Source organism: Pleurodeles waltl, chromosome 6 (genome assembly GCF_031143425.1).
Source record: "Pleurodeles waltl isolate 20211129_DDA chromosome 6, aPleWal1.hap1.20221129, whole genome shotgun sequence".
NCBI classification, from domain to species: Eukaryota; Metazoa; Chordata; class Amphibia; order Caudata; family Salamandridae; genus Pleurodeles; species Pleurodeles waltl.
In genome coordinates this window covers 1,255,383,790-1,255,397,427 of record NC_090445.1, presented here as the reverse complement: position 1 = coordinate 1,255,397,427, position 13,638 = coordinate 1,255,383,790, and the positions used below count along the sequence as shown (strand labels likewise).

The window sequence follows — 13,638 nt, the reverse complement described above, 5'->3', positions numbered from 1 at the left end:
ATGGGCCTGCAGGGATGGGCTTGCCAGCTGTCCTGATTAATTGTCTATGAGCAGCACTGTCATTCTAGGAGTGTTTTTGCCGGCACTGAAAGAAAGACAGAATACGGTCTTTATTTAAATGTTTACAGAAGCTAAATAGCTTGCAAATTAATTCAGCACTGTGAATTACAGGAAATAATTCACGGTCAGACCTCTTTTCTGTGAAATGTGAGCATTGAAACCACTGGCATATATAATGCCACTGTGTAGTTATGGTCTACAGATGTTGTATCCATTGAAGGTGTTTTTTGATTAGCCTGTAGCTTTTGCCTCTGTGAACTCATTTTCAAGAAACCTTGCAATTTATCCAGTCAGGGAGTTAAGTTCCAGCATGACAAGTTTCGTGAACATCTGTCCACAGCAAAAAAAAAAAAAAAACAAGGGGGGGTAAAAAAAAGGGCATCATTTGACATTTTAACTCTCATTGGAAATTGCGCTGAAAGATAGAGGATAAAAAGGTGAATAGATTTAAACCATAAGCATGAATGTAGAACTTTAGTCAGAAAGCATGCTTGTATGACTTGTTAATCTGCCCAACATTGTTTGAGACATTTGCATTACAAAAAGGTGCTGGGCAGGATTTAAAGACTGTTTAATGGGCATTTTTGAATATATCAGTTAAAACTTATAAGTCTATCCTGTCAATCACAGAATGAGTAGATTTTAAGCTAATGAAAAACACGTTTGCCCCGTGTTAATTTTTATAGCGATTTTGAACACGACTACAGCCCGAACCGCTGGACGGATTTACTTCAAATTTGGCAGACAGCTAGTTCTTGGTCCAGAAAGCATCTTTATGTGATTTGGGTTAAATCTGTTTAGTAGTTTTCTAGTTACTAAATGAAAATCAAATTTGTAAATATAGGGACGCAGATCCTCCTCTGATCCTATGCAGATTCGGAGGAAAGCCCTGATTGGCTGCCTGACAGAGAAGTTGTGCCTGCCGTTTTGTTTCTCACATTGCCTGGAAGATGGGGAAAAATGGTGTAAAAACATTTAAAGGTCAGGATACAAGTACCCTGACACCGTAGGAAACATGGGGGGTCCCTTAGAGACCCCTCATGGACACAAAATTGCTCTTTTTTTCAGGTGATCTGTGGATTCTGGAATCCTCCTCGGATCCTCCTCAGACTCTTCTCGAATCCAGGAGAAAAGGAATGCCCTGATTAGCTGACCGTAACCTGACAGAAATATTAACTTGTGTTACAAAAACTATAGAAATTCACTGAAAAAAAACAAATGTTACAGGGACGTTATAGTTAAGTTGATGTTTTACCCATACAAAACCATAGAAATTCAGCAGTTATAGTTATACGTATAGTGATACTTAGCTGAAGAAACTATAACTTGTGTCCCAAAGTAACTTTGGGCAATGAGTTATAGTTTCTCAACATAAGTATAACTATAGCTGCTGAATTTCTATGGTTTTGCATGGGTAAAATGTCAACCTAACTGTAACGTCCCCATAATTTTTAGTTTTAGTTTTTTTCAGTGGGAAATATATATATATATATATATATATATATATATACATATCTTTTTAATCATTCTAGACAGCCATACCTACCCACCAAGAAAGTTAAAAGTTAAGTTTCATAACATTAATTATTATAACCAAAACAGACTACTGATAATGTCCTCTTTAGCTTGTTTCTCTTCCAAAGCCATAGCAAATCTTCTTAAATAGAACAATGATTCAGGTTCTTCAATGTTTTTTTTTCTCATTTTTGTTTCACTGGGCAGGCGAGATCACAACTACATCATTGCTGGACAGAGAGGTCAAGTCTGAGTACATCCTGATCATCCGAGCAGTTGATGGTGGTGTGGGGCCCAACCAGAAAATTGGCATTGCAACTGTAAGTCTCAGTTTCTCTCTGTGTGCCCTTTATGTCTTTGTGTGTATGAGCTTTCTTCTGTTTCAGAAACTGGGTAATTGTAATGAGTATGAGCATCGGACAGGTAGCTTTTGTAATCAACCAACCATGATCATCCAAAGACATAGTTCAGTGGCCCTGAGTCAGAGCTAGCTAGACAAATTCAATAGCCTTTAGCTCTGTCCATATTGTAACAGATTCCCCATCCACCAGACCCTTGTGGGTTAGGTGGGTTTAACTAACGGATCATTAAGAAGTGGTTCCTCAAAAACCTAATGACTACATCTGTGCCTGCTGTGCCTGGTGGTAAACCATCAGCCCATTATCATTTTTGATTAAAACAAAGTGGTGGAGATGTGACAGGTTACATCTTCCCACAATGGTTGCTTTAAATTTGTTTTTTTGTTTTCCGAAGTGGCGGACAAACTTCATTTTCAGACATCAGTTCATTCCCTTGATAACATAAACCTGGCCTTCATTATGCAAGTTGCCATATTCTTTTTGCAGCACCAAACTCGGCTATGATGCACTTACCATAAATCACCCATAGTCGATTAAGCACACTCACCTGGTGAAACATTGAAGGCAATGGATAATCTAACATAATTTCATAGCTGCAGCCCCTCATGCAAGACTTTCACAACTGATGTTTGTACATCTAGTGAAGCCAGCTGTCTTTTGAATAAAGGAATAATGCGTAATTTGTGCCTCTCAATATCCAATGATATTGCTGACTGTCAGAGCGCTCATCTCATGGGTTTATTCCAATGGGTTTTACTGACTTTTCAGGAGTTAGTTGTGAAGAATAAATGGACTTTTCTTATGAAAGAAAGATATTTTTGTTGCTGAACCACATTTTTGCTATCAGTTGATTTTTCTGAGATCCTCTTTGGTGGAATCAGGGAGGCAGTCTTTCTAATTTGATTTAGATAGTTATTTTATTTCGTTACTTTAGTGTATACTGTATAACTCAGTTTATCCAAGGTGTTTGTGAGGAAATTGCTCAGTGTAAGTAGAGATGGTGGAGTGTGGCGTTGGAAATCCACTGTTCTCACCTTTAAATAACCTTTAGCACTCTTATTTCCTAAGTGTTACATTTATTGGTCTTAATGCTAGGCTTTACTTAGTGTGCTTTCTCTTTAATCAGAACATCTGCAGTAGAACTACTATGTAGATAAGAGTTTCCATGATCTATTTTGGGTGGTATGTGTTTAAGCGGTAATGTGTAAGTGGATATATTTCTGTATAAGTAAACATCCCTATGTGTAAGTGAATATCTTCATGCAATCAGATGAATGTGGATATTTTGCAGTAAATTAAACACTAATTCCAATGTGCTTCTTCCAGGTGAATATTACCTTGCTGGATATTAATGACAATGCTCCTCAATGGCGAGATGAACCATATCTGATCAACCTGGTGGAGATGACGCCTCCAGATTCAGATGTCACTGCGGTAAATACAGATGGAAGTCTCAAATTAAGTGCATTCTGAACGAACCTGAATGAACCATTAACTATATTCCATGGATTCTTGCTAACGGCCATCACCTTTAATCGGTGGTTCCCACTCACCCTTCCCCACATTTTTCTCCCTCTACGGGCTTCTTACTCATTCATATCTCTCATAATAAGCGGACATAGTAATGTTTTGAAACAGTGATTCTGGTAGGATACATACCTTTGTCTATCTCACAGCCGGGGATGGTAGTGTTTGTTTACAAACTTGCCCTGCTGATGGCCTTGGCATTTCAACGCGAGGATATCAGTGACCCGTGTTATGTTTTCATAGAATTATAAAACAGCAGATGTGCATATCCATCTGATCGTACTGCCAATCAATGAGAACTTGGCTTCTTGTAATATGTCTGACCATACCCATTACATTTTAAAAAGCCACAAGTAGACATCATGAACATGGAGGAAGTTATTGTTCTTGTATGTAACCCAACACATTATTTTTTTAAAATACAGTTGCTTTCAAATAACGTCGCATCACCTGCAAAAATCTGCCTGTAGCACATCTCACCAGCAGTTAGAATGATTGCCAAAACTCAGCGTTTGGAGAACAGGACTTACTTTTCATCACCAAACTTTAATCCAGGGCAAGAAGAGAAAGGCAGATAACGGAAACAGAGAGGGGAAGAGAACGATATGAAAACTGTGACAAAGGGAGACAGTAGGATAAAACAAGCATTTGCAATGTAACAGGTCTCACATTTGCTGGAGTCGGAGCTATTAGTGTTGTAAACTCCTAACCGGACTTTTCTTGCCACACAAATTATAAGAAAAAAACCGAGCGCGATAACGTTATGTAAAACGCAGCATGATCGCTGCATGGAAAATTAAAAGATAAAGGAATGCAGAAACCAGGCTGAAAATATCGAGCCTTGTAAGTTTTCAGTAGTTGGTGGGCGCACTCAAGGAGGAATAAACACCAGAAATGGCATGACGTATACATGCCTTTAACTAATGAAAGCAGGTGGATTTTAATAGGCAAGCCCACGAACCAATGAAAGTGACAGGCATGACATGGGTGTGGTTACAAGCCCAAAGAGAGATTACAACAGGGACGGACTGCTTGTGCGCTCGACCCTAAAAAACCTCTGTGACTGAGATAAAGAGACATAAACTGTAAGCAGCCGAAGGACAGATGCATGATGTGGAATCTAGACTAGCCAGTCTGGATGATCCGCTACCCTGCCTGTTATCAGGACTCGTTATGGGCTCCTGAGAAAAGCATTCAGCTCCTGCACTTATTTTTTTTAGCAAATCAAAGAGTGATTGGGCTGTGGTGGACGTTACAGAAGAGATATAGATTAAGGCTGCAGAGTTGATTCCTTAACTTCCATAACTTTGATGCCTTATTACGTTTAAGATTTTAACCCAATCTATCCTCACTTTGAAATCCCTAATGCCAACAATGTTTGTATCATTTTCATTTTTCAAAATTCTTAGATTTTTTTTTATTTCAAAACGTTAACACACCTCTTTTACTTTTGGTTTATTTTTAAACTAATTTTATTCTTTTACCCAAATCACATGTCTATATAGCTTGCAACAAGTGATAAAAAAAACGTGTTGTAAAATCTGCATTTTCCGTACTCCAATGGCTTACTCTTATTTTTGTAATCCCATCATCCTAGCACTTTCCCCTTTTCAGTATAACTATCTGGATATGTCCCTCTCTTGTTTCATTCTTCTTGCATTGTTAAATCATTTTATCATTAAAGTTATATCATTCTCTCTGTTTTCAACAGTCTAGCCCAGTGTCATTGCTTTGATGCACCTCCTTTGTTCATATCTCTTTCCTCCTGTATACAAAAGTAGGCAGCAATGAAAGAGTACTCTGTACCTAGGTTTCTTGCTGTTTTCAAACTGTAACTAGCTCCCAAAACTATCCTTGACATTTTCCCTAAAAAATCATTCCCTATTAACACTTTATTTGAAAATAGTTTTAAAAAATGACTGAAAATAAGCGTTGCTCGGATATTTCAAATGGGGCAAGGTTGAGCTTTTGTGAGAGTGCAGAATTGGGATGGGTCGTGTCCAGTCCTCTACATGTGAAAGAAAAGAAGGAGAAATAAAGGTGATTTTCAGTAATGTGGTCAAAGATCAGTGGAGGCACCTCCACTATGGCGGAGGAATGCCCCCCTTCGCCAGCAGCAGTTGCCAAATGTTTATTATCATTTTATTTTTCAAGGGGGCAGGCCCATGGGGAATGACAGGGACAGGGACTGGTGTGAACCCTGAGTGTGCAAGTGTGCTTGGCTGGCCATCTCAGTACGGCCAAACCGACATGTGCACTGAGCTGTCTCCAACGCGTGCTGTGTTGCCGGGTTGGAGACAGCAGGCACATGCTCCCAGTCTGCATAGGAACGCAAAGCCAGGGCACTCAGGCCAATCCTGACACCGCTGTCATGCTGCCAGCAGCATGAGAGCCATGTTAGGATTGGCTGCAGGCTGGGAGCCTTAGCCTTCAGTGGAGCCTGGAGACCGGCGTTATGGCGATGCAGCAAGGATTCAGGTAGGTTTATTTATTTTTTTGTTTGTTTTGTCCGCCTCACCCTTCCCCTCCCCTCACACCTCCAGATCCCCCCCACGCCGCCCGCCACTTTATCCCACCACCAGCCACAACTGTCAAAGAAATGGGGGTATGTCTTTTTGGTGTGTTGAAAGTGGAACAATGAAAACAAAAACAATATGTAGAAAAATGTTAATGGTTTAATGACAGGTGAAACATCATAGATAAAATTGTAAGCCTGTGAATAATTTGATAACACAATCTCTGATCCTAGTCCTAGCTTCCCCTGGTCCAGCTGCTAAATTGGCATCTGCCTTCCACATGGAATGGGATAGGTGACCAAATACCTTCCTGCCCAAAATCCTGTGAACAGCAAACTAATCTTGCTGTGCTATCACAGAAATGTCAGATGTAGTTTTATCGGAAACACAAAGGAGCTCGAGCTCTCTATTGCACTTATTCCTTGTTAACCAGTGGTGGCTCCTACTCTATTGCGGGGGAGTGTCGCCCTTCCTCCCCCCCCACCAGCAGCAGCTGCAAACATTTAAAAATAAAATGATAATAAATTATGTTTATTATTGTTTTAATATTAAAGGGGCAGAGCCATGGGGGATGACAGCCACAGCACTCCCCTCAGTGTGCATGTATGTTTGGCCGGCTGTCTCGGGCAGGCCAAACACACATGCTCCCAGGTCTCTCTCCAAACCGGCACTGTGTTGCCGGGTCGAGAGAGCAGGCAGAGACTTCCACTCTGCCTTAGAGCGCCCAGTCAGGGTGCTCCAGCCAATCATAACTGTTCTGAGCAGCGTGAGATTGGCCACAGGGCAGGCTGGGAGCCTGTGCCTGCAGTGCAGCAGAGAGCGCCGGTGCAGTCAAGGTAAGTTTGTTTTTTTAAATATATTTTTTTACTTTTGTTTTGTTCCCTCCTGTCCCTGCCCTGCCACTTTGGCCCATCACCAGCTGCGACTGCTGTTAATAGCTTTCATTTAAACGTGAGGATTAGGTAAACAAACTAAGAGAAAAGTTAAGTAACCCAACTTTCAACAAAAAACTAACTGGTCTCGATTATTCACAGTAATTTGTTCCTCACAGACTTGGGAACCAAATTAGTGATTTGTCATCAGCTCTCCTATCCAGTCAGCCCTGAGAATGTCCATTTAGCAGGCTAGTTTATGCTATGTTACAGAAGATTTGTACAACACTCTATTGCCATCAGTGTGGCTCCACAGCACTGATGGAATTCGAGTGAGCCAAATCTGTACTGTCTTCACATGTACTGTAGCTCACCAAGGGGAGGCCCATGCCAGTAGCGCAAACTAGGCGGCCATAATATTACCCTGGGTACCCCAGTGTACATACCGCCTTTTGTTTACAATACAGGATTGGAGACTTATATAGGCAACATGGAGAAGTAGTAGGTCTTATGATGTGAAGAAGAGAGATCTATTCAATTTTCAAAACAGAAATGCTGTGTCAAGTGAATCTAAATTTGTTGCCGCCCTTCACACCTACTTTCAGTTCTAATTCCTTTGTACTGGAATTTCCTACATGTGCTCTTTCCCTTCCTTTCTTTCAGTTTAATTATTGGTTCCTGCTATGTCCAATGCGTAGCTGTAGCATGTATTCTTAAGGTGATAATTGCTCGTATAATGGGTTGTGTTCTGACCATGGCATTGTTGTTGCACCGAGCAGATGTCATTTTTAAGGCTTGAAAATGCGCGCACTCCAGGTTCTGCCATATGTGTTTTTTTACTCATTGCTATTGCAATGACACTACACTTATTTGATATGGGAAAATCAGGTGATGTTTCAGTGGATAAATAAAAAACCCTTCTCTCAGGTGTCTTTGAGGCTGGTGAGTGGTGAACCAACAGGAATGCACTCAAGGCTAAGGCATTGACTGTTGAACAAACAGTGAATGGGATGGAATAGAGTCAAATTCAGAGCAGAAATGGCCAAGAACATGAAGACAAGCAGAAGTCTACATTAAGAAGTGTGCAACTGCCAAGATTTATGACATTAGTAACACATTATTTGTATGTTGAGAAGCACATCACAGGGAACCAGTTTGTCTCAGGTGATCTTCTGGTCGCAAATACCTCTCGGTGTCCTTGGTAGGATAGGTCAGTGGCTTGTTTGCACAATTTTATTAGGGATTACAATGCGTGACCCTCATAGGACAAGTCCCTCTCAAGTGACTGTCAGATCATACTGGTCATTGTAGAAGGCCTTAATCTCCTCAGAATCATCACTCCACTCTTTGCTGTGCTTCCACTTGTTTTGGTCATTGAGGTGTATGACGAGGGCTATGTTGCTGACCTCTTTTGTAGCCTTCACTATTTGAGAAATTGAAAGTGCGGGGGCACACGTGCTGAATATGAACTGGAGTTATTCCTCAGCAATGGATGAGTGTATTTTTGGTGAGTGCAGCAGCTATATGGAGAACTGACCGACTGGATTGTGCTCCTTGCCTGGTTTATGAATGATGACGTAGTCATATTCTTGGAGGTGTATTCGCCACTGTTTGATCATAGGGGGCATTTTGGCTCTGGGGTTCTCAAAAATGGTTACAGGGGCCTGGTGGTCTATTATGATGGTGAACCTTTAACCATATATCAAGTCATGAAAGTGTTCACAGGCCCACACTTCTGTATGACTCTCCTTCTCAGGTTAAGGGTAGGCTTTTTCAGTGTCAGAGAGACTTCTGCTGGCATAGGCAACGATATGATGCTTGGCCTCCGGGGTTCCAGAGTGTTGTGCCAAAATAGCAATCAGCTCCACCAGACTGGCATCAAGAGTTAGGCCTGTGGATAGCTTGGAGAAAAAGTAGGTCATAACAGTGACCTTGGCGAGAGCAGCCTTTATTTGTTGAAAACTGTGCTCAGAGTCCAGATACCACTGGAAGGCCACCTTCAGTTTTGTGAGATAAAGTTGGGCCCTAATGGTGGCATAGTGCCAAATATATTTGGCTCCATAGCTAGCCATGCCTAAAAAAGAGTGGAGCATGAGAACGTCACTCAATGGACTACCAATCATGAGGGCAGTGACTTTTTCTGGATCAGGCATCATACCTTCCTCTGAGTACAGGTGTCTGAGGAATTTCAACTTGGGTCGGTGGAACTCACATTTGCGGGCATTGAGGGTAAGCCCAGCTTCACAGAGCAGATGACAGACTTGTGCAGTGCAGTATCATGCATCTCGCGGGTGGGCCCAAAAACAAGCATGTCAACACTGTCATTTAATGCCTAAGGCAGTGCCTGGATGATTCCCTTTACATTTTCAGCAGCTGATGAGATGCCCAAATTCAATCTCTTGTACCGGAAAAGGCCCAGATGAGTGGCAAATATTGTGATATAGTGGCACTGTTCCTCTAGTTCAATCTGATGCTAACTTTTGTTTAGATCTAGCTTGGAGAAAAACTTTGCTCCATTGAGTTGGATATTCGAGGATGGCGTTCTCGCTCTTTTGCTTTGCTCAGCTGGTGCAAATCAACACATATGCAGACATCCCCTTCCTGTCCGTTTTTTAGGACAACAACCGTTTGAGAGGCACTCAACGGATTGAGGCTTTTAGATGCTTCAATGATGTCAAGACTGAGTACATTCATGATTTTTTGTTCAAGAAGATGGAACGCAACTTTTCTGTGTCTCTATGTCCCCCAGACGAAACCTCTCATTGATACGAAGGCAGACATGAACGTCTTTCAGTTTTCCAAGGCCACTGAAGAGAGTTAGGAAATGGTGGGTGATGTCTGGGTCTGTCTCAACGTGGAAGCTGATGTAGATGAGACCCACTGCAGCTACCATGGCAAAACTGAGAAGGACAGCACCTGATTCCTTACCTTGTAGTACATGGATGGGAGACACGATGGAATTCATGCCTGTAGGAGGCTGGACTGGCTTATAGTGGGTGGCGTGTGGTACTTACACTTTGTGCCAGGTCCAGTTATCCCTTATTAGGAGATTACCATTGTTCTAGCAGCTTAGGCTGATAGAGGTAGCTATGGCAGAGCAGCTTTGGCTGAACTAGGAGACATGCAAATCTCCTACTATACCACTTATATCACTTAGCACTATATCATAAGAAAACACAATACTCAGAGTTACTAAAAATAAAAGTACTTTATTTTAGTGACAGTATGCCAAAAGTATCTCAGAGGATATACTCCCTTAGGAGGTAAATAAAATACACAAAATATACACACAAACCAAAATCAGGTAAGTAAACAGTTAGAAAAGTAGTGCAAACACTATAGAACACAATAGAATACAATAGGAGACAATAGGCCTAGAGGCAACACAAACCATCTACTCCAAAAGTGGAATGCAAACCACGAGTGGACCCCAGGCCTAGTGTAGTGTGTAGAGGGTCGCTGGGAGTGTAGGAAAACACTAAGGCCCTCATTACGACCCTGGCGGTTTGTAACCGCCAGGGCCGCTGGACGCGGAGGCACCGCCGACAGGCCGGCGGTGCCCCGCAGGGCATTCTGACCGCGGCGGTTTGGCCGCGGTCAGAAAGGGGAAACTGGCGGTCTCCCGCCAGTTTCCCGCTGCCCCTTTGAATCCTCCAAGGCGGCGCAGCTCGCTGCGCCGCCGAGGGGATTCTGACACCCCCTACCGCCATCCTGTTCCTGGCGGTTCGCCCGCCAGGAACAGGATGGCGGTAGGGGGTGTCGCGGGGCCCCTGGGGGCCCCTGCAGTGCCCATGCCAATGGCATGGGCACTGCAGGGGCCCCCGTAAGAGGGCCCCACTTTGTATTTCACTGTCTGCATTGCAGACAGTGAAATACGCGACGGGTGCCACTGCACCCGTCGCACCTTCCCACTCCGCCGGCTCGATTCCGAGCCGGCATCCTCATGGGAAGGTTGTTTCCGGCTGGGCTGGCGGGCGGCCTTAAGGCGGCCGCCCACCCGCCCAGCGGGAAACTCAGAATGCCGGCCGCGGTCTTCAGACCGCGGTGCGGTATTCCTGCGGCGCAACTTTGGCGGGCGGCCTCCGCCGCCCGTCAAAGTTGTAATGAGGGCCAAAGGGTGTCCAAGATACCCCACCCCAAGACCCTGAAAAGTAAAAGTAAAGTTACCCTACTACCCCAGAAAGACAGTAAAGTTGAGATAGGGGATTCTGCAAAGACAACAACTGACTGCAAAGCACTGAAGACGGATTCCTGGACCTGAGGACCTGTGAATGAAGGGGACCAAGTCCAAGAGTCACACAAGTGTCCCGGGGGGGCAGGAGCCCACTAAACCCTGGATGAAGGTGCAAAAGAGCTGCCTACGGGTGGAAGAAGGTGAATATTCTGCAACAACGGAAGGTGCCAGGAACTTCTCCTTTGGTCATAAGATGTCCCTCGGTGTGCTGGAGGATGCAGAGTTGTTTCCATGCAGAAAGACCGCAAACAAGCCTTGCTAGCTGCAAGAGTTGCGGTTGAGGATTTTGGGTGCTGCCAGGGCCCAGGAAGGACCAGGAGGTCGCCCCTTGGAGGAGGAGACAGAGGGGGCGCTCAACAACATGGAGAGCCCACGTAGAAGCAGGCAGCACCCGCAGAAGCACCTGAACAGGCATTCAGAAGATCTGAGCACGACGGTGGACTCAGCACAACAAAAGAGGGTTCCATGAAGTCGGAGTCCAACTCAGCGAGTTGGAAAATGCAGGATGGAGTGCTGGGGACCTGGGTAGGCTGTGCACAAAGGAAGTCTTGCAAAAGTGCACAGAACCCTAGCAGCTGCAGTTCACGCAGTGCACAGGTTTACTGTCTGGCGTGGTGAGGCAAGGACTTACCTCCACCAAATTTGGAAAGAAGGGCCACTGGAGTGTTGGGGACACTCCAGTGACCACGCTCGTCAAGATGAGAGGGGACCCAGAGGACCAGTGATACAGAAGTTTGGTGCCTGCGTTAGCAGGGGGAAGATTCTGTTGACCCACTGGAGATTTCTTCCTGGCTTCCAGTGCAGGGTGAAGGCAGACAGCCCTCAGAGCATGCACCACCAGGAAACAGTTGAGAATGCCGGCAGGATGAGGTGCTACAATGTTGCTGGTAGTCTTCTTGATACTTTGTTGCGGTTTTGCAGGCGTCCTGGAGCAGTCAGCGGTCGATCCTTGGCAGAAGTCGAAGAGGGCTGTGCAGAGGAACTCTGGTGAGCTCTTGCATTCGTTATCTGACTAGTGCCAGGGTGCCCTCACACTAAGTAACTTTGCACCTAGCCTTCACTAAGTGAGGGTCAGACATATAGGTGACTTATAAGTTACTTAAGTGCAGTGTAAAATGGCTGTGAAATAACGTGGACGTTATTTCACACAGGCTGCAGTGGCAGTCCTGTGTAAGAATTGTCTGAGCTCCCTGTGGTTGGCAAAAGAAATGCTGCAGCCCATAGGGATCTCCTGGAACCCCAATACCCTGGGTACCTAGGTACCATATACTAGGGAATTATAAGGGTGTTCAAGTGTGCCAATCAGAATTGGTAAAATTAGTCACTAGCCTGCAGTGTCAATTTTAAAAGCAGAGAGAGCATAAACACTGAGTTTCTGGTTAGCAGAGCCTCAGTGATACAGTTAGGCACCACACTGAGAACACATACAGGGCATACTTTATGAGCACTGCGGTCCTGGCTAGCAGAATCTCAGTGACACAGACAAAAACAAACTAACATACAAGTAAAAATGGGGGTAACATGCCAGGCAAGATGGTACTTTCCTACACAACCCCTCCCCCCAAATGAGGGAAAATAAGGCTAACCTTGCCCAGATGAGTCTTCATTGTCTAAGTGGAAATATCTGGAGAGTTCATCTGCATTGGAGTGGGTACTCCCAGGTCTATGTGCCACTGTATAGTCCATTCCCTGTAGGGATATGGACCACCTCAACAATTTAGGGTTTTCACCTTTCATTTGTTTTAGCCAAAGTAGAGGTTTGTGCTCTGTCTGAACAATAAAGTGAGTACCAAACAGGTATGGTCTCAACTTTTTCAGTGCCCAGGCCACAGCAAAGACCTCCCTCTGTATGACAGACCAACGCTTTTCACTAGGGGTCAAACTCCTGCTGATAGAAGCAGCAGGTTGATCCTGGTCCTCAGTATTAAGCTGTGATAGCACTGCCCCAACCCCCAATTCAGAAGCATCAGTCTGGACTATGAACTTTTTGGAGTAGCAAGGGCTTTTTAGGACAGGTGCAGATCACATAGCCTGTTTGAGCTCACCAAAAGCTTTTTGACAGCTAGCTGTCCACAATACCTTTTTAGGCATCTGTTTACTAGTGAGGTCATTAAGAGGAGCTGCAATGGAGCCATAATTCTTAATAAACCTCCTATAGTATGCTGTGAGGCCTAAAAAGGCTATCACCTGGGTTTGAGTTGTAGGGGAGCCCATTCCATAATGGTCCAGATCTCCCCCTGCAGTGGTGCAATCTGTTCCCCACCTACCAGGTGGCCCAGATAAACCACTTTCCCCTGCCCTATCTGGCACTTTGAGGCCTTGATAGTGAGGCCTGCCTTTTGCAGGTCCTCCAAATCTTTCCACAGGTGGACCAGGTGTTCATCCCAGGTGGAGCTAAAGACAGCTATATCATCTAGATATGCTGCACTAAAAGCTTCCAACCCTTGCAGGACTGTGCTCCCCAACCTTTGAAAAGTGGCAGGTACATTCTTCAGACCAAAGGGCATCACAGTGAATTGATAGTCCCCTCCAATGGTTGAGAATGCAGTTTTAGG

At 44.3% G+C, this 13,638-nt stretch overlaps 1 protein-coding gene across 1 annotated transcript in view; it reads left to right on the top strand.

Moving 5' to 3' along the window:
- The window catches only part of LOC138301758 (cadherin-23-like), a 1,629,754-nt gene that overhangs the window by 1,335,276 nt on the left and 280,840 nt on the right, over positions 1–13,638 (top strand). The window contains exons 19-20 of the mRNA XM_069242267.1: positions 1,783–1,895; positions 3,261–3,368. Coding sequence (XP_069098368.1) covers positions 1,783–1,895; positions 3,261–3,368 — 221 coding nt within the window. The remainder of the gene's footprint in view (positions 1–1,782; positions 1,896–3,260; positions 3,369–13,638) is intronic.